The 22217-nt window shown below is 40.9% G+C and overlaps 1 protein-coding gene across 1 annotated transcript in view; it reads right to left on the bottom strand.

The window, feature by feature from the left end:
* Positions 1–6500: 6500 nt before the first annotated feature.
* Positions 6501–22217, bottom strand: part of LOC101551513 (tubulin alpha-8 chain) — a 28296-nt gene continuing 12579 nt past the window's right edge. Inside the window, exons 3-5 of the mRNA XM_055126195.1 lie at positions 15834–15982; positions 14167–14847; positions 6501–8472 (exon numbers count right to left, since the gene is read on the bottom strand). Of these exons, the coding sequence (XP_054982170.1) occupies positions 8179–8472; positions 14167–14847; positions 15834–15982 (1124 nt within the window). The 3' untranslated portion in view covers positions 6501–8178. The remainder of the gene's footprint in view (positions 8473–14166; positions 14848–15833; positions 15983–22217) is intronic.

The raw sequence follows: 22217 nt of genomic DNA, 5'->3' as shown, positions 1-22217 counted from the left end.
TCAAAGAAACGGAACTCAACCTTCAGTGGACCATATCAGTGATATAGAAGAAACATACTAGCCATTCACTTTTCACTAGCAAAGTTAAAAAAATAAACAAATGGAAGATAATTCATGATAGATAATAGCAAGAAGAATAATCTTCAAGTTAGAATACAAGGAGAGGAAAAAGATAACAGGGAATTATTGCTGTGGAAGAAATAATAAAAGAGCTTTCTTGATATCTCAAGAGACTTCTATACATTTCAAGAGGCCTAAAGAGCATCAAACAAAATAGACACAAATAAAAGAACACTGAGACACATAGTAATCAAAATGTTAAAATGAAAAGACAAAGACAAACTACTTAAAGCAATAGGAGAGAAGAAAACCCTCAAATATTAATAAACAATGTAAGAATCACAACATGGGGGTATGATGTCGCCAGCAGGTCAACCTGTACTGCAGGGCGAGTGCATCAGCAGCCTGATGGTGCCTTCAGACTTCCAAATAACCCAAAATTGCTTCTGTGCCTTTGGACAGACCCCAACAACTTGGGGCCAAGTTTACCAAGAAATTAAACGAACAAAACTCAGGTATGTGGGAGCCACACCACAAACCACCTCCAGCTCAGCTATATTAGCTCACTTATTGGCCTTATTTCAGAGACCCATAAATCTCAAAAAAGATCAAAAGATGCAGTAGATAGTAGACAAGACATGATGACCTCTGCTTGTGTTGCAAGCCATAATGCCCAAAAGTAGAGAGAATGGGGAATATTGTCTGCCATGGAGGCAGGGGGAGGGTGGGAAAGGGGAGGTATACCCGGGATATTGGTGGTGGGGAATGTGCACTGGTGGAGGGATGGGTGTTAGATCATTGTGAGATTATAATCCAAACATGAAAGCTTGTAACTGTCTCACAGGGATTCAATAAAATTTAAAAATTTTTAAAAAAAGAAATTTATTCCCACTACCCACGGGCAAATTTTGAGACTTTTAAAAAAAAAACACCTCTGTGTTGTGTCTTCCATTATTTGTGTTTCTCTGTGCTAATAACCTCTGTCTATTATAGTGATGGCCTCTTTGAGTGCTCATACCTTATGAAAGAGGAATTGCTATCAAAATTACATTGCTCTTGCAATTTCATACTTCTCCTATTTTTTTTATTGAATCACTGTGAGAACAGTTACATAGCTTTCAGGTTTGTCTCAGTCATACAATGACCAAATACTCATCCCTTTACCAGTGCACATGTTCCACCACCAAGAACCCCAGTATACCCCTCTCCCACTCCCCACCCTGCCTGTGTGGCAGATGATTTTCACTTTACTTTCTCTTTACTTTGATTACATTCACTTTTCAACAGAAAATCCACTATTATTATTTGGAATTTTCCTCCAACAATCAGACCTGCCAAAAAGGCATCATTAGATGATTTGTTTTCTATTGCTAATAATGAAGAGCATATGATGTTGCATGGCCATGACAGCAGCCACGTGGTTTTGGAATTCTGGTATTTTAGTAATTAAGTCCAGAGGTATTTCTGCCAGCAACCGCTGAGTTCCGAGATTGGTTTTTGTTGCGTGAACGTTCTGCAATCGGAGGCGGTGAGGTAGGAACGCGGAAGAAATTCACTGATTAGGGGACTAAGGCTCGCTCTGGCTCTTAGCAAAGGCAGAGGGCCTCGTGGACCTCCTTTTATTGATCATGGTACCTCTAAAGGGCGCAATATAGTGACGTCACCAAAGGCATCAAAAAATGTTACAGGGAGAACATTGAGACAATGGAACATATTGTTTCCTTGTATGGGTAGGCCTATAGCCTCGGGAAAAGAATACAGAACTGAGAAGGGAAAGATACAAAACCGAAACTGAAACCTACAGGCACCTGGATACAAAACCGAAACTGAAACCTTCTTCAGGCACCTGGATTTACATCCCAAAGACTAGGCTGTGCTTGCCACTTCAAATACATACTGGGCAGGCACCTGAAATCTACATCCCAAAGACAAAGCTGGGCCTGCACCTGAAATCTACAATTTACAATATCAAAGGTCAGGCCTGGCTAACACCATCTGCATGTCAAAGACCAGCCAGGCTTCTGTGAGAGAAGGAAAAACTGCTCTTTTCAGTATTCTGAAATTATTTTTCTGAAGGCAGCTTGAAGGGGGAAAATGTTCAGCTTCATCCAAACCAGTCAGGACACACGAGAAGTCTCGCCCATTTTCATGGGTCCCTATGTTCCTGTCCGTAGTACGGTACAGTATACATGGGCTCGCCCTGATAGCTCAGTCCAGCCCCAACAGGTTTTTGTACCTCTGGGATCATGGCTGTTAGGAGTGGAGGATCTGTTCCTGAGCATTTTTTTTTTTTGTATATCAGGAAAGGTCGTGTGGCTGCATAAGTGGCCGCACAGTTTGAAGAGATAGTCCTGGTCCCCACATACCAGAGCCATGTTAGTAGAAGCTCATGGTCGCCGGGATTTCATCTGCAGAAGGCGGGGAGACTGAACCTGCTCCATCTGGGGCATCCCAGTGTTGTCGGCTCAGTTTGGGGTCCGAAGCAATCTCCAGTGTGGTGCCCAGCGGCCAGGATTCTTCACTGCTGAGTGTGGCAAGATGGCGCTGGAGGCAGGTTGAGGGCATGACTTCTGGGGTCAGGGGGGCAGGCTGGAAGCCGGGATGGAACTGCCCAGTTACAGTGCCCCCAGGCAGTTTGGAGAAATAGTCCTGGTCCCCACATACCAAAACCATGTTAGTAGAAGCTCCGTATCGCCAGGATTCCATCTGGAGAAGGTGTTCTCATTTTTTATCACTCGTATTAAGGCATATTCTGGGAAGACAGTGAACAAAAGGGAATGCTCTGCCAGAGGCGGGGTGGGATGGGGGAGATGGATGGGGGAGTGGGAGGGATACTGGGTGGTGGAGAATGGGCACTGGTGGAGGCATGAGTACTCGAGCATTGTATGACTGAAACACAAGCACGAAAATCTGTAAATCTGTAACTGTACCCTCACAGTGATTCATTAATAAAAAAATTAATAAATTTTTAAAAATCCTTCTGGGGCTCACGGCTAAATAAAATTAAATAAGCTGATCATTTAACAACTCCTGGTTTTGCCTCCCTTATAAACATCAAGCGCTTCATACTGACTCACCATCTGCATATATGTTATTATATCCCCAAAAGGCAAGCTAGACAAATTATCCATGATTGCTTTGTTTGTGTCCCTCTCCATTGTACTCATCGTACAGCAGGTGTTAGAGACAAATTAATTCTGACGGATATTACTTATACTTTATCCTTTCTTAAAAAATACCTTATCTTCAAATAGTTATGTATTCTCATTTTATATATGTATCCTAATTTTATATATATTATCCTTATAACAAGCAGTTTGTTCCTACCCTATACAGTTTTTGCTATTATGGTATTCTTTCTACTATTAAAACAGACAATAGCCTACTAGTTAAACTCCTCTAACGTTTTGTCAAGAATAGCAAATTAAACATATTACTAGAATTCCTAATAACTCTCAAGGCCCTGGCATTACTGAAAATCTCACAGAACTTTGAAAACACAACAAAAAATTTAAAAGGCAGGATTCCACTCCTGGATGTAAATTTTGACTCCATTTTCACTAATTTTTTTTAACTTTTGCCCTGAACCAACTCCAATTATATTAATACACCTGTTTAGGCTAAAACTGACAATGAATGAGTGACAGGAACACTTCTGATTCATGGGAAAGGATATGCTTCTGTTTCCACAGATGGCGACTCCCCGCAAAAAAGCAATGGGTCCCACTTCCACTTGTCAGACTCCAACACTCAGAAGACAGCCATCCAACTGACTTGACCTCCCGGCAAGCACATGAGATGCATCTTCTGTCCTCCACCTCAGCAGACATGAAAGGAGCTAGAAGAGGAGAGAGACTCCTTGCTGGCATACATGCAGACCCTGACCTTAGGGAAGAAACCTCCATAGGAAGAAACTGCTCCTGAACAACCCCACTACAAACCAGTTTTATCCAAACTACCCATAATATAACTATTGTTTTGCTAGTGGCTTTAACAATAAAACGCATTATAAAAAAAAAAAAAAAGAAACTGCTCCTGACCAATCCTCCTACTAGGGGACAAATAAAGGCACTCAAGGCAAGAGGAGAAGCTGTTCTTAAAGCCACCCACACTCCTCCTAATGCTGAGTCTTTTCTTAGCAGTTATTGCTGCTTTATCTTGCAGTGTGTAGTGCTCAGTATACTTACTGAACCTGTCTTCCCCACCCACTCTTTCTCAGGTCATCGCCTGGACTATGCCAGGACCCTGTATTTGGACTGAGTCTAAGCACTTGCTCTCTCCTTGGAATTTAGGTCTACTCATGGAATGATCCTCATAAGTGTAGATCTAGAATGGCCAAAAAGAGTGGCACAGTAAAATTTTCATCAGAACAGCCAGGAATAAATCTACCATGAGGGCCACAATTAACTATACTGAAGCCTGTATATGAAAAAGTTTCCTTCGTGGAATGACTGGACCTGCACTTTTCAACAGTCTGCTCATGTTTTAATCTGTATGCTCTCTATTGGCATTTCTAATATTATGCTTACAGGTACAGGTCATCCTGATGTTCCTGTTTTTGATGTCTCTGAACACTAAACTTGAACATCGGAAACTTAAACTCCTCTTTGGGAGGAGTGTCATTCCACGAAGGAAACTTTTTCATATACAGGCTTCAGTATAGTTAATTGTGGCCCTCATGGTAGATTTATTCCTGGCTGTTCTGATGAAAATTTTACTGTGCCACTCTTTTTGGCCATTCTAGATCTACACTTATGAGGATCATGCCATGAGTAGAGGACAAAAGATTTTGGAATGGCATGTTGGGGGACTGGCCCCTCCACGACTCAAGACTATTGAGACACTTCACCCTGAGTATAAAGATTTGTGGAAGATGACTTGGCCTTAAGCCTGGCCAGGTTGGGGGTAGAAAACATCTCTGCTGACAAATATAGTAAAGTTGTTCATAACATTCACCATAATAATTCTTTTTTGATTCAATCTTGTGTAAAATCTCCCTGGTTTTGCTCATGGAACTAGTACCTTTGATGAGAACCAAAACTGTTAGTTGTGATTATTGTGCCTTATTCACTTATTTACATGCATTTCTGTATGATACAAAACACAGTATTGTACTGCTTAAAACAATATCTATTTGGCTACCTGTAAACCTGAATAAGGAATGGTAACATTCCCCCACACAAGGATTTTTGATTGATGTTGCCACAAAACTCCTAAAATGTTCTCACAGCTTGTTGGACTTTTGATTACTGTCATCATTAGACATATTGCTATAACAGCTATGGTGGCAGTTGCCAGTTACCTTACAAAACTCTGTCCAGACCCATGACTTTGTCAAGCGATGGCACAATGACTTGGACCATCATGGACACTCCAAGCTACTGGAAACAAGAATATGGAGCAATGACTTGACACATTGTAACAAGCATAACTTTGGGTTCAGGGGTGACTTAATGTTTGAAACGGCAATTTGGACTTTGTGTGACTGGAACAGTTCTTCTATTTGTATGACCCCAGAGCCTTAAGAGTCCTATGAGTAGGAAAAAATCAGATTATCATTTGTTAGACTTAAAATGAAAAATTTTTCTTGGTTCTCAATCCCTCTAGTGAGAACTTATTAGTATTTTTCATAGAAAACTGCTTGATGTAGAATTTTGTAGTCAAGTGGATGGGCATGAAAAGTTTCATGCTGAGTGAAATGAGTCAGAAAGAGAGAGACAGACATAGAAAGATTGCACTCATCTATGGTATATAGAATAACAGAGTGGGAGACTAACACCCAAGAACTGTAGAAATAAGTACCAGGAGGTTGACTCCATGGCTTCGAGGCTGGCCTCACGTTCCGGGGAAAGGTCAACTCAGAGAAGCGATCACCAACTACATTGTAGTCGAAGGCCATGTGGGGGAAGGGAGTTGCGGGCTGAATGAGGGCTAGAGACTGAGCACAGCGGCCACTCAACACCTTTATTGCAAACCACAACAGCTAATTAGAGAGAGAAAACAGAAGGGAATGCCTTGCCACAGTGGCAGGGTGGGGTGGGGGGGAGATGGGATTGGGGAGGGTGGGAGGGACACTGGGTTTACGGGTGGTGGAGAATGGGCACTGGTGAAGGGATGGGTTCCAAACTTTGTATGAGGGAAGTATAAGCACAAAAGTGTATAAATCTGTAACTGTACCCTCACGGTGATTCTCTAATTAAAAATAAATAAATTTAAAAAAAAAAAAAAAAGAAAACTGCTTGATGTGCACTATAAGGGCCTGTGTGATATTTTGGTCTGTTGGGAAACAGTTTTTCCCCAAGGTGCCCAGAGACGTTGCAGACCAGGTTTGGGAAGACGTGGGGCGAAGGATAACAGGAGTGCAGAGAAACATCTTCCAGGAGCAGCTGGTGGCTGTTCACTTTATTGCAAAATACATACATATTTTATAGAGGGTCTTGGCTTACAGGAAAGTCCAATCACATAAAATTCAGCATTATTGGCTTATTACCTTTCCTACTCTGCTTTGCCCTAGTCCAATTCCATTCAAGGCAGATGCAGTGGTGAGGATGACTTGCTAAGTGTAGGTGACAGTTTCTGTGTTTTGGGCACATGTGACTAGGAGGTCAAGTGAGGCTCAAGGCTGGACACCTGGTGCTGACACCGTTCCTGCCAACTTTGCCCAGATACTCCCTTCTGCGGGAAGGCCTTGCAAGGTCAGGTCTTATCTGCTTCAGTGCCCGTCTCCATGCTCCACATTGATCCCCATCATCATCACACCAACACACACATACACACTAGTGTAATATAAAATATTATCAGACTAAAGATGCAGAAAAAATTAACAATATTCAAGTCTTATTTATCATTGTAAAGTTTTAGAAAACTAGAAGTAGAGGGAACTTACACCTATAAAATTCTATTTAATATTTTCAGTGACAAAATTATGGAGATAGAGAACATATTTACTATTTCTAATAGTTAAGAATGTTTGAGGAAGGTGGATAACTGTATAGTTACCAGGAGAGAAGTATTTACAATTCTAAAAATCTACACACTTCCTTATTCCCCCATTATACGAAGCAATATTTAGAATCTGGCACAAATACTAAGAGCTAGACACAATGTAGGGTAGAAAGAAGAAGACAATTTATGCTACTTGTGCTCTATCTCCAAGAAAAAATCTCTAAACCTTAGTTTCTTATCTGTAAAATTAGCAGAATATTTATTTTGAGATTGTCAGGAGGACTAGAGATAAGGTTTATACATATTTTATATAAAGTATAGTGGGTATCCTGCTTTAAAATGTTTCAAATGTTTCAAAACAAAACAATTTTATTTCTGGTATTTATATTTAGATGGGCACTGGGTCTCACCTTTATCCAGGTACACTGACCTCTTTTCTCTTCTTCAGATATCCTAAACTTGTGCCCATATCTGTTTTTTCCCTCATCCCAGTATCATATGACTCAAAAATTTCACAAGATGATTTTTTCCCATCATGAGGGCTCCACGAGACCTCTGACTACCCTCAAGCAATGTTCCCAGACCCATCCTCTCATCACTGCTTCTTTACTTCCTATATTTAACACTATCTGAAATTATATTTCATTTGTGTATTTATAGTGGAGGAAATGTATCAGTCTAATTTCACACTAACTCGAGCTCTTAGACTATTAATATTTAGCTCTAAGGTTAAACTCTAAGTGTTTGGTGTCACTGTTTTCCCGAATGTTTCCAATGTCTAGAGTTTTCCTTTCTCTAGGGGTTTTACCATTTTCCACCCAACAGTTTTGGAACAGACATAGCCTAAGATAGAATTTTAAATCCTGATTAGCCTTCCTCACATGTTTAATTTCCCTTCACCATAACAAAGGGGCAGTGACTAAATTTTCTTACCCAGAAATGATCTGAGAGCATTTATTTTATACCACATCACCATGGCCCTGACTACTTCCTGAATAACATGGTGTCGTAGCAAGGAGTAACACTGTGGGCATTTAAAGTCAAGCACTCTACTCCTGTGTAAGATAAAATCAGACTAGGTATGGGATTATATCCAATATTCTTACAACTAACCAATAGTTTTGGAATGGAACAGTATAAATAAAGAGACACAGCCAAAGGGGGAAAGTATATTTAAAATTCCTCCCCTTCATTTTCTTCTTCAAATGAATCAGTCCCCACTTCTTCATAATCCTTCTCCAGAGCAGCTAGGTCTTCTCTGGCCTCAGAAAATTCTCCTTCTTCCATTCCTTCTCCAACATACCAATGCACAAAAGCCCGCTTGGCATACATGAGGTCAAACTTGTGGTCAAGTCGAGCCCATGCTTCCGCAATTGCTGTGGTATTACTCAGCATGCAGACGGCACGCTGAACTTTGGCAAGGTCCCCTCCTGGCACTACAGTGGGAGGTTGGTAGTTGATTCCCACCTGAGGAACAGAAAAATAAGAGAAATAACAAAGTAACATACAAGTTAAGTCCAAGGACAACTTAAGATAACATCCTATGGTAGCATGACACACTCATGGTTATGGAAAAAAGACTGTGGGAACTTAGGGGAACAGGCAGGTAGGAAGATGTGAGTATTGAAGAAAAAGTGAAAGTGAGTGGATCTGGGCACTAGCCAAGCCCAAAAGGAAGTTAGGCAATATGAAGACTTCAGATGGAAAGGAAACGGAAAGGAAAGTGTGTAATAAGATGAAATGGTTACTGGGGAGATCAAGTAGACAAATAAGGGCAATATTTATGTTTATTAAAGGGCCACTCTCCACACATTTTTGACAAGCCTCACACATGGGGGAGCCGGCGGAGGAACCCAGGCGTGCAGAACCCGGGGCCGAGATCTCCAAGGCTGCTTGGATCAGGACTGGGCCTCTTCCGCCCAGATCCCCCATTTTCCAGTAGCTAGGCAGTCACACCCAGAGACTGCCCCTGGCGCCATGTAATCTCATCAATGGTCAACATCCAGAGACTGTAAAACCAAGCTCTCAGAATAATAGCCTAGTTCTCCCTCTTGGAGAACCTGACAACCTAACGAGAGTCTGTTGCCCACTCAGGAGAGCCTGGCAAGCTCCCCATGGCGTATTCATATCCCAAATACAGTAACAAATATATACATATCTCTTGGAGAAACCGGCAAGCTACTGAGAGTATCCCACCCACATGGCAGAACCTGGCAAGCTACCTGCGGCATATTTGATATGCCAAAAATAGTAATGATAGGTCTCATTTCCCTGACCCTGAAAGAGCCTCCAATCGTTAGGAAAGATGAGTAAGGAGAGGCTGCTAAAATCTCAGGGCTGAGTGTAATAGCGATGTTACTGGTGCCCGCTCAAGTAAATCAACAAACAACGAGATAACAGTGATACAGTGATTAAAGGAATATAATATAGATTTATCTCTAAATGGAAAATCTCTTTCCTTTTAGAGGCAAATCACTTACTAAATGTAAAGCTACTTTAAAGTTTATTCTTTCTTGGATAGTAATCTAATGTTCACATTTGTACTGTCTATAAGTTTAGGAAAGTTTTCTCTGCCAAAGACAAAGGACTATTTAAAAGGTCATGAGTCAATAATTTTTTTAAAAAATCCAAAAGGTCATGGGAATAGTATTAGTGTTAAATAAGCTCTATGTCTCTAGACATAGAGACATTTCATAAGGAGAGACATAGAGACATTTCATAAGGCATTTCATAAGGAGAGAAGCAAGAACTCCAAACAAAGAAAATTACTCAAAATCTCTCCTCCGTGTGGAGGGTTAGCTCTACAGGCAGGAGAACATGCTTTGCATGAAAGAGACCTGTGTTCAATCCCTAGCACTGCATGGCCCTTGAATACTGCCGGGAGCAATCCCCAAGCACTGCATCAGGAGAAGCCCCTAAGAATTGCACCCAAAACCAAAACAAAATAATATAAATAACAAAAAAAAAAACTTCTTTCCTAGGTAAGTCAGTTAGTTATCAAGTTCTTATAACATGGCAAAAAGTCCTCCAAGCTAAATCTAGCCCAATCTGATGGGACTTGCTTTCCAGAAATCTTTCTTCTATACACACAAACATAAACCCAGTGCCAACCTACTTAATTTTAAGAAACTGGGGAAAGTCTGATAAAATTTATAAGATGCTGAAAAACATGGTGTTGTTCAAAGGCACCTCTCCTATCCTAGACATGATGCCTTGTCAATCTCCCAAATTTCTTTTTTTTTTTTTTTTTTTTGCTTTTTGGGTCACACCCGGCGATGCACAGGGGTCACTCCTGGCTCATGCACTCAGGAATCACCCCTGGCGGTGCTCAGGGGACCATATGGGATGCTGGGATTCGAACCCGGGTCGGCCGCGTGCAAGGCAAACGCCCTACCCGCTGTGCTATCACTCCAGCCCCATCTCCCAAATTTCTATCTTAAATGAATTACCTCTTGAGAAACAGGGCTGAAAGTAAAACCAACAGGCTTTATAAACAAGGCAGTAAAATAATTAAATAAATTAGCATTGGTTTTAGAATTAATGCTCAGCTTAGTGAGTTCTAAGTAGTGTAGGTAATGCTGAGATAAAAACAAGGGCTTAAAAATAAAAAGAGGAGGGCAATAAATATAAGCTTGGCCCTATCACTTAATTACACTAGAGAAGGCTGAATGAAAAAGTTTGCACCTGGAAATGTTGCTTACTCTTCTGTATTGTTTAGGATTTTTTTGTTTGTTTTAAAATCATGAAATCTGCCTATAAATGGATGGACATGGAGAATATCATGTTGGGTGAAATGAGTCAGAAGTAAAGGGACAGATATAGAATTACTGAATTCATTTATGGTATATAAAAAACATGTATAGTAGAAGAATAATATCTATGGCCAGGGAAAACAGGGGTTAGGAAGACTGTCAATGGTTGGAACTAACCACAAGTGTATGTGGGGCGAGGGGAGGTGAGATGGAGAAGAGACCACTCTGACAATAATAGCTGGAAATGATCATGCTGGACAAGAGCTGAGAGTTAAAAGTAGGTAAAGGATATTCTGGATAACCTTTCAGTATCAATACTGCAAACCACAGTGCCCAAAAGGAGGAGAGAGAGAGAGAGAGAGAGAGAGAGAGAGAGAGAGAGAGAGAGAGAGAGAGAGAGAGAGAGAGAGAGAGAGAGAGAGAGAGAGAAGAAAAGCTCCTGCCATAGAGGCAGGAAGTGGGGGGGGGGTGATGGGTTGATGGGAGGAAACCTGGGGACAGTGGTGCTGGGAAATGTACACTGGTGGAGAGATGGGTTTTAGAATACTGTATGACTGAAATCCAATCATGAAAAGATTTTTAAAAAAATAAATAAACAAAACAATAAAGTCACATATTGCATTATTCAGTGGTCACTCTTGTCCATGATGCTTGGAAGGCCATCAAGCATCAGGAGCGAATCTAGGGAGCATTCAAACCATGCGTCCCAGCCCTTTGAGCTCTTCTCTTTAAAATTGGCCCTCCCTTGTTTTGAATCAAGTGGTGTAAGTAAGAAATCCAACAACATTCACTCTTATTACAAATGTTTATCCGAAAAGCAGCTAAAAACGTCAATATTGCCTTATCTTCTAAACACAATCCTATAGCTTCAGCTTGTAAGAGTGATAATGAATAAGGCATTTACTCTTATTAATAACTCTACTACTCTTATTGTATCATATTTTTTCTAACTTTTCCCTATTCATTTTCATACTAGCTCTGTCATTTGTTTTCATTTGAAAATGAGTAAAAATCATCTTTATAAACTCTCTTATTTTTATAAAAATTACTAGTACTGTCACACTTTTAAAAATAGGCATAGTCTATCATAAATCTCAAAAGTATTCCACTCAAAAATTTCTTGGACACTTATTCCCGACTGAGATATCCAGGACAATCTTGGAAGGGAGGAAAGCCAGCTACCACCAAACAAGGCCCTGGCAGCCCTCCCACACCCCACACCCCAAAGCCATCACCAGGCCTTTGGCTGGGCCCCACAGCCTCATAAAGAACCATAAAGAACCTAATCTGCCAAGAACTTCAAGAATATGGGTTTTTGTCACTGAAAACTCCAGGCCTTCTTGGACTCAGGAGAGGCTAACTCCCTCCACCTCCCTGTACTTCCAGATTGAGCAAGCATGCTCATACCCCACTGCTACTACAATATAAGCTCATCTACCTAATTGCCCAGGTTAGAGATTATGGATTTTCTGGAGCACATGGCCACAATTACATCTACAGCAGTAGCAAACCAGATTAGATGGGATGTAATGAAGAAGTCAATCAATGATAATTAGCAAAACCATTAACACAGAGGCTTGATTTGCAACAACAGCTTAGAAAACACTCAGACAGGACTTAATGGTGAGATAAAACTGTCACTGTCACTGTCATCGCGTTGCTCATCGATTTGTTCGAGCGGGCACCAGTAACGTCTCTCATTGAGAGACTTATTGTTACTATTTTTGGCATATCCAATACGCATGGGTAGCTTGCCAGGCTCTGCCGTGCGGGCTCCATACTCAGTAGCTAGCCGGGCTCTCCGAGAGGGGTGGAGGAATCAAACACGGGTTGGCCTCGTGAAAGGTGAAAACCCAACCACTGTGCTATCGTTCCAACAATTTTCACAAATTTTCTTCTATGGAAGTATTTTTTTTATTTTTCTGCTATGATAACAAGCAATATATAAATTATAATGCTGCTGCTATGGGGCAGGCTTGAGGGTTGTTGGGAAAATGGAGACAATAGTGGAGGTGATAGTGGTGGTGGGATGGGTGCTGGAATACTGAATGACTGCAACAAATCATCATGAACAATTCTGTAAACTATGGTGTTTAAATAAAGTGTGGGGGGGCGAAATTTAATGAGAAAAAATAAGGAAGTCAAAGTAAAGAAGCAGCAATCTCTGATGTCCTGCAGTAAACACTAATTTAATAAAAGTTTGGAATCACTATTGGCATAGTCTATAAAAGAATTATGCATATAATTAGGAGCAGAATAATGAGGAATAATGCCATCTTTCCTTATTCAGCAAGAGAAATGCTAGATTAATATGAAACTCACGCAAATAGATCAGCCAAAATGTTGGCATTTGGTAATTTGTTTAGATAAATCCCACCCAGGAAATATCTCTTATCTTTAGCAAATGATACAATAGTCCAATTGGAGATTAAAATATAGTGGGTTATAAGTTATTAAGAATTGTTTTTTAATATTTACAATATTTTGTAATCTTATTAAAGATAATTGAGACACAGGGCAAAGAGATCAAGCAGTTCACATGTACAGAGCCAGCTACATGCCTTGCCAGTACAACTTAAAGAGTTGTCATACAACTCAACATTCATTAATCCTGCAATCAAGGGGTCTTCCATGGCTATTCTGTATCTCCGCACAAGACCTGGCATTCCAGACTTTGGGCAGTTGATATACAAGAGACCGTTTGACCATTTGATTTCCTCAGTTCCCGCTTATCCTGACTAACAGAAAATGTCAGGTCTTCATAGTACGACTAGTCATATAACCAAAAGTATTTTTCAAAATATAACTAGGAGAAGAAATTATTTCTCTTTGGCACCTTGAATAGTTTTTACTTTGTTTTTTTGATCTATTGTCAGGTCACAGCCAATTTTACCCATTCACCCTCCTTCCCACACCGATTTATTCTAGTCTTGTTCCCTCTTCTACCCAAAGGAAGAAGACCCCTTTTTGAGATCAGAGAGAGAGAGACAATCTAGGGCTTTAGGAGCCTGCCTTGCTGCAGTCAACTCTGCTTTGTTCTCTGGCACCTACGAGTGATCCCTGGGCATAAAGCCAGGAGTAAGCCCTGAGCCCAGTCAGGTGTGCCTCCCCCTCAAAAAAGATTCCTTTTCTGCCAGAATGGTGGAAGCCTTCTACCTTCTACACTATTTTGATTAGTGTCACCATGTCTATTAAAATGCTCCTTCTCTAGTTTTTGTAAAAACTATGCAGTCTCTCCTAGTTTAAATTAATGAAATATTTAGATTAGTCCCTCTTTTCATAAATTCTAAATATCCCACAGAAGCCTTTATTAGTCCAATACCATAGAGTTTGCACATTATTCTATCCCATTCTTGGTAATCTTCCTCTGCTTCTATAATTATACATCTCTTAAGTCATCATTTCTCACCTTAAATCCTGTGGGACACCAGTCTACAAACTGAATGGTCCTCTTGGTCTTGATGGCAGCAATGGCAACATTAACATCCTTAGGCACCACGTCCCCTCTGTACAGCATACAGCAGGCCATGTACTTGCCATGCCTTGGATCACACTTCACCATCTGGCTGTTGGGTTCAAAGCAGGAGCTGGTTATCTCAGCCACAGAGAGTTGTTCATGATATGCCTTCTCAGCAGAGATAATAGGTGCATAAGTGACCAGTGGGAAATGGATGCGGGGGTAGGGTACCAGATTGGTCTGGAATTCTGTGAGGTCCACATTGAGTGCCCCATCAAAGCGGAGAGAGGCAGTAATGGAGGACACAATTTGGCTGATGAGGCGGTTGAGATTGGTATAGGTGGGATGCTCAATGTCTAGGTTTCTACGGCAGATATCATAGATGGCCTCATTATCAACCATGAAAGCACAATCTGAATGCTCCAGTGTAGTGTGGGTTGTCAGGATGGCGTTGTAGGGTTCAACAACTGCAGTGGACACCTGAGGGGCTGGGTATATAGCAAATTCTAACTTGGACTTCTTGCCATAATCCAGGGAGAGACGTTCCATCAGCAGAGAAGTAAAGCCAGAGCCAGTGCCACCTCCAAAACTGTGGAAAATCAAAAATCCCTGCAAGCCAGAGCACGCATCTGTCTGGGGAGAGGAGGACAAAAAAAGAGATTTCATGTGGGAAAGAGGAGGAAGCCAATCTGTTGGTCCTATCCCATTCAACAAGAGTTGCATTGATCTTTAAAAACTATCCCAAAGGGTTGGGCCGGCCCTTTCCTCCCCGACCCCCAAGAGACCCTGAGTCGCCACCCATGAACTTTAGGTGTTACAGATGGCTGAGACTGAAGGCCCATGCGAACCCTTCTCTAAATAAAAAAAATCAAATATTTAGTATCTTTAGCTCCTAGGTGAATAATACCTGAACATGTTACAGGTGCTCAAATATATAATGGGAACCAGTCAAACCAACCTGGTGCAAAGCCTAATTCTGACTATTTCTTAGCTGTGTAACAAGCTGTTGTTAAAACTCCTGTTCCTCAATCTCTTTATCCATGAACTAAAAGGGAAAAAAACTTTTTCATACAATTGTTAAATAAATTAAATGAGAGGGATGGGTACTCAAGCAGTGTATGACTGAAACACAAGCACGAACATATGTAAATCTTTATCTGTACCCTCACAGTGATTCATTAATAAGAAAAACAAAGAAATTAAATGAGAAAATGCATATTTGTAAGGACATTTTCTAGGTGCTGAAATGTATCAACAATCTCTTTCTCTTCCAATCCCAATGTTTTGTTAATCTATGCTTCTAACAAGTAAAGAGCCCGACCTTCCTTATACTGGAATCCCTTATCCCCACTTCATCCTCCACCAGATCTATCCCCTGCCAGGTACTACCATAAAGTATGAATAAATACTAATAGGAGTTCAGACAGAAGAGTAGTCCAGATGTCTAGGAGTACTATTCCTATTAATGCTTCTTACAGAAGATAGCAAAAGTTCCCAACTCTTTGGAACTCTTTCAAAAGCCAGAATTATATGCCAGTATTATCCAACGTATTCAGAGAGGTATGTGTTCAAGCCACTTTTACATGACTTGCCTATCCTCTGTGTTTGTTAGCACTTACCAGCTTCCGTATTCGGTCCAAAACTAGATCGATGCTCTCCTTTCCCACTGTATAGTGGCCCCGAGCATAGTTGTTGGCTGCATCCTCCTTTCCTGTGATCAGCTGCTCTGGATGGAAGAGCTGACTATAGGTTCCTGCCCGAACCTCATCTATCAAGAGAAACACCACTAGGACTAAGAAGCTCTGCGGTATATAAATATAGAGATAGATATACACATATATACAAACACAATGGAATATTTATTATGCAGCTACAAGAAAAGATAAAATGGATCCTGCCTGCCCCTGTGCCGCCCTCCAGCCCCGCCGCCGGCTTTCTCCTCGTCTCAGGTGTGTGACCAGACACCAGCGCACCATCCCCACACCTGTGCCCCAGCCCGCCACTCAGATCTGAATCCTCCCAGCCTCCCAGACCACCATACTGTGCCACCACCGGCATGCTTCCCGTCTCAGGTGTGTGACCCCCAGCCGGCACCGCACCTACAGCGCTGCTGGGGGCATGGCCTCCTCAGTAGGGGGCGTGGCCTGGGGGGTGGCAGACGCTCACAGCACTCTAGACTCACATCTCAATCTTCATTACCTAATTCTCTGGAGAACATCCTAGCTATCTCAAACACAATAAGCCAATAGTCCATTAGTCTATTCCAATTTCCCCAAAAAAACTGGTGAACATAAGAAGCTGTACAAGCCAAATATAAAAGAACACATCCTCCAAAGCTTCACACATGGCCTCACATAAATCACAGAGGAACACCTGAGAGGAAGGACATATTCAAGAAGGGGGACACATTTAAGCTCGACCAAGCTCATCCAGAATTTTTTCTCACAGCAAGAAGGAATAGTGAGAGTGAACTGGAAGGCCCCATCTCCATACAACCACAACAACATGAAGAAACAGTGAAAATCCCTATCACAAGGAGAGGATGAAGAAAAGAGTCCAGAAGCCTCAACAGGGGTTACCCACAAATACAATCTCTCCGATAAAGAATTCAGAGATGAAATGTTGAAGATGTTCAATGTACTCAAAGAAACAGTGGAACAGGCATCCAGTAAATTAAAGGAGGACATGAAAGAAACAGTGGAATGGACAGCCAAGAAAATACAGGAAGAAATGAGAGCAGAAATAAGAAAGCTACAAACAGAAGTGTCATTAATAAAAGATTCAGTAGATGAAATAAAAAACTCAGTGGATGCCCTCAACAGTAGAATGGCTACAGCCATAGACAGAATCAGTGAGTTTGAAGATGAGCTGCAGGAAGTTACAGGCAACAACAAACAATGGGAAAAGACCTCAAAATAGCTCTAGGACAAATCAGAGACCTAGGTGATAATCCAAGAGGAACAACATTAGAATCACTGGAGTACCAGAAGGAAAGGGAGGCAACCCCAATGAATAAGCCACAGTTAAAGATACGTTGAGAAGTTCCCAGAGCTGGAGAAGGCAGGCATCCAGATCCAAGGAGCCAGAAGAGTTCCAGCTAAAAGATACCCTAATAAAAAGACTTCAAGACATATCACAGTCAGAATGATGGATGCCCAGGATAGAGACATAGTACTGCAAGCAGCAAGATCAACGAAGGAAACCACATACAAAGGATCACCCCTTAGATTTACAGCAGACCTATCAGAGGAAACCCTCCAAGCCTGAAGACAATGGTGGGATATAGTGAAAAAACTCAATTAAATGAATACCTCACCAAAAATACTTTATCTGGCTAAACTCTCACACAAACTCGAAGGAATAATACACTATTTTATGGATAAACAACAGCTCAGGAACTTCATAGACTCAAAACCAAACTTTTAAGAAGGACTAAAGGGACTACTGTAAGACAAGAAAAACCCCTACAAGCACAACAAACCCCAACAGAAAGATGGCACAAAGCCCCATGACAATAATCTCTCTCAATGTCAATGGTCTATATGCACCAATTAAGAGACACAGAGTGGCAAAATGGATTCAGAAAATGAACCCAGCATTCTGCTGCCTACAAGAAACACATCTGAACAGTCAGAGCAACACAGACTCAAGATCAAAGGATGGAAAACAATCCTGCAAGCAAACAACTTCCTCAAAAAAAGCTGGGGTAGCCTTACTAGTATCCGACAACATAGATTTCAGGTTGAAAAAGATTTGAAGGGACAGCAAAGTCCATTTTTTATTAATCAAGGGATATATAAAGCAGGAAGAAATCACTCTCTTAAAAATATATGCACCCGGGGGCCGGAGCGATAGCACAGCGGGTAGGGCGTTTGCCTTGCATGCAGCCGACCCGGGTTCAATCCCCGGCATCCCATATAGTCCCCCAAGAACCGCCAGGAGTAATTCCTGAGTGCAAAGCCAGGAGTAACCCCTGAGCATCGCTGGGTGTGACCCAAAAAGCATATATATATATATATATATATATATATATATATATATATATATATATGCACCCAATGAGGAACCATCTAAATACTTAAACAACTAACAGATTTTAAGGAAGACATACATTGCTAGAAACACAATAGTAGTTGGAGACTTCAGCACCACCTTATAACCTCTGGATAGATCAACAAGATTAAAACTCAGCAAGGAAACACTTGCCTTGAAGGAAGAAATAGAAGAGGGAGGGCTAATAGATCTATACAGGGATTTATATCCCCATAGAAAAGAATACACATTCTTGTGGTGGGGAATGTGCACTGGTGGAGGGATGGGTGTTTGATCATTGTGAGATTGTAAGCCAAACATGAAAGCTTGTAACTATCTCATGGTGATTCGATAAAATTTTAAAAATATTTTTAAAAAAATACACATTCTTTTCCAGTGCACACAGAACATTTTCCAAAATAGACCACGTGCTTGACCACAACACATACCTCAAAAGAATCAGGAAGATAGAAGTTGTGTCAACTGTATTTTCAGACCATGATGTACTGAAGATAGAAGTTAATCACACACAGATGCGGAGAACCAAATCAAACACCTGAAAATTACACAGCTCAATGTTGAACAATGAGTGGGTCAGGAAGGAAATCAAGGAAGAAATCAAAAGATACCTGGAGACAAATGAGAATGAAGACACGATCTACCAGAACCTATGGAACGCAGTTAAAGTCGTGGTAAGGGGAAATTTTATAGCTCTGCTAACTTATCTCAGGAAAGAAGAAAGGGTCCACATAAATAACTTAACCTCACAGCTCAAGACCTTAGAAAATGACAAACAAAAGGAGCTCAAACCAGGCAGAATGAAAGAAATAATAAAACAGAGCAGAAATCAATAACATGAAAACCCAAAAAACAATCTGAAAGATCAATGAAACCAAGAGATGGTTCTTCAAGAAAATAAACAAGATTGATAAACCGCTAGCACGACTCACAAAGAAAGAGAGAGAGAGAACCCTAGCAAGCTGAATCAGAAATGAAAAGGGGGACATCACAACAGAAACCAAAGAAATTCAAAAGATCATCAGAGACTACTTTGAAAGTCTGTATGCCATGAAAACAAGAGAACCTAGAAGAAATGGATAAATTCCTGGATTCCTATAACCTCTCAAGGCTGAACCAGGATGATTTGGAATACCTGAATAGACCTATTACTATCAAGGAAATTGAAACTGTAATAAAGTCTTCCCAGAAACTAAAGCCCAGGTCCAGATGGATTCACTAGCGAATTCTTCCAAACATTTAAAGAGGACCTATTGCCAATTCTAGGAAATCAGTGAAAAAGAAACACTCCCAGTTTCTATGAGGCACATATCACCCTAATACCAAAAGCAAACAGACACCACAAAAAAAGAAAATTACAGGCCGATATCTCTGATGAACACGGATGCGAAGATCCTCAACAAAACATTAGCAAGTAGAATCCAACAACTCATTAAAAAGGTCATACAACATGATCAAGTGGGATTCATCCCGGGAATACAAGGATGGTTTAACATTCAGAAGTCAATCAACATAATCCATCATATCAACAAAAGAAAAGATTAAAAACTATATGATCATTTCAATAGATGCAGAGAAAGCATTTGACAGGATCCAACTCCCATTCATGATGAAAACTCTCACCAAAATGGGTATTGAATGGACTTTCCTCAATACAGTTAAAGCCATCTACCACAAGCCTATAGAAAGCATTATCCTCAATGAAGAAAAACTAAGAGCCTTCCCTCTAAGATCAGGGACAAGACAAGGATGCCCACAACCACCACTTCTGTTCAATATATTATTTACAATAGCAGTTAAACAAGAAGAAGATATTAAGGACATCCAGATAGGAAAGGAAGAAATCAAGCTCTCACTATTTGCAGATGATATGATACTATATTTAGAGAACCCCAAAGCCTCTACCAAGAAACTCCTAGAAACAATAGACTTGTATAGTAAAGTTGCAGGCTATAAAACCAATACCCAAAAGTCCACGGCTTTCCTATATGCAAATAGTGAGAGAGAAGAAAGTGACATAAAAAAAGCAATTCTGTTCACAATCATGCCTCAGAAAATCAAGTACTTCGGAATCAGCTTAACTAAGGAGGTAAAAGACCTGTACAAACAAAACTACAAAACATTATCTCACAAAATAAAAGAGGACACAAGGAAATGGAAACATATCCCCTGCTCATGGATTGGGAGAATTAACATTGTTAAAATGGCAATATTCCCCAAAGTACAGATTCAATGCAATCCCTATAAGGATACCCATGACATTCTTCAAATAAATGGATCAAACACTCCTGAAATGCATATGGAGCAAGAAATCCCCATGAATGGCTAGAGCAATTCTGGGGGAAAAGAAGATGGAAGGCATCACCTTCCCCAACCTCAAACACTACTACAAAGCGGTAATAATTAAAACAGCATGGTACTGGAACAAAGGCAGAGCTGCAGACCAATGGAACAGGGTTGAATATCCTGGCACACACCCTCAAATATATGATCATCTAATCTTTGATAAGGAAGCAAGAAATGTGAAGTGGAGCAAGAAAAGCCTCTTTAAAAAATTGTGCTGGAAAAACTGGACAGCTACATGCAAAAGAATGGGCTCAGACTTCTACCTAACACCATGCACAAAACTCAGATCAAAATAGATTAAAGACCTCAACATCAGACCAGAATCCTTAAGGTACTTTGAAGACAAAATCGGCAAAACCCTCCATGGCATTGAGGCTAAAGGTATCTTCAAAGATGGCACACCACTGATGAACCAAGTGGGAACAAAGATAAATAAATGTGACTGTCTTAAACTAAGAAGCTTCTGTACCTCAAAAGAAACAGTGACCAGAATACAAATAAAATCTACAGAATGGGAAAGGATATTCACCCAATACCCATCTGATAAGGGGTTGATATCAAAGACACACAAGGCACTGATTGAACTCTACAAGAAGAAAACATCCAACCCCATCTGAAAATAGGACGATGAAATCAACAGAAACTTTCTCAGAGAAGAAATCCGAATGTCCAAAAGGCACATGAAAAATGCTCTTCATCACTAATCATCAGGGAGATGAAGATCAAAACAACAATGAGATATCATCTCACATCACAGAGACTGGCCCATATCCAAAAGAACAAAAGCAACCAGTGCTGGTGTGGATATGGGGAGAAAGGGACTCATCTTCACTGTTGGTGGGAAAGCCGACTGGTTCAGCCCTTTTGAAAAACAATATGTAAGATTCTCAAGAAATTAGAAATTGAGCTCCTATTTGACCCAGCAATACCACTTCTGGGAATATATCCCAGAGATGCAAAAAAGTATAGTAGAAATTACATCTGCACTTGTATGTTTATTGCAGCACTGTTTGCAATAGCCAGAATCTGGAAAAAGCCCAAGTCCCCGAGAACAGATGACTGGTTAAAGAAACTTTGGTACATCTACACAATGAAATACTATGCAGCAGTTAGAAAAGATAAAGTCATGAAATTTTCATATAAGTGGATCAACACAGAGAATATCATGCTATCTGAAATGAGTCAGAAAGAGAGGAGCAGACATAAAAGCACCGCACTCATTTGTGGGATATAAAGAATGGGAGACTAATACACAAGGATAGTAGAGATAAGGACTAGGAGGATTGCTCCATGGCTTGGAAGCCACCCTCACATGCTGGGGGGGGGGGGGGAAGGCAGCTCAGATAGAGAAGGGACCACCAAGTAAAGGATGCTTGAAGGACCCGCTCGGGATGAGAGATGTGTGCTGAAAGTAGACTATAGACAGAGCATCATGGGCACTTAATACCTGTACTGCAAACCACAACACCCAAGAGGAGAGAGGGAGTAAAAGGGAACGCCCTGCCACAGAGGTGGGGGTTGGGGTCTGGGGGGAGGTGGTGGCAGGGATACTGGGAAAACTGGTGGTGGAGAATGGGCACTGGTGGACGGATGAGTACTCGATCATT

The sequence above is a fragment of the Sorex araneus genome, chromosome 2, assembly GCF_027595985.1.
Source record: "Sorex araneus isolate mSorAra2 chromosome 2, mSorAra2.pri, whole genome shotgun sequence".
Lineage (NCBI taxonomy): Eukaryota > Metazoa > Chordata > Mammalia > Eulipotyphla > Soricidae > Sorex > Sorex araneus.
The sequence above is the reverse complement of the archived record's forward strand: the minus strand, read 5'-3'. Positions and strand labels throughout refer to the sequence as shown.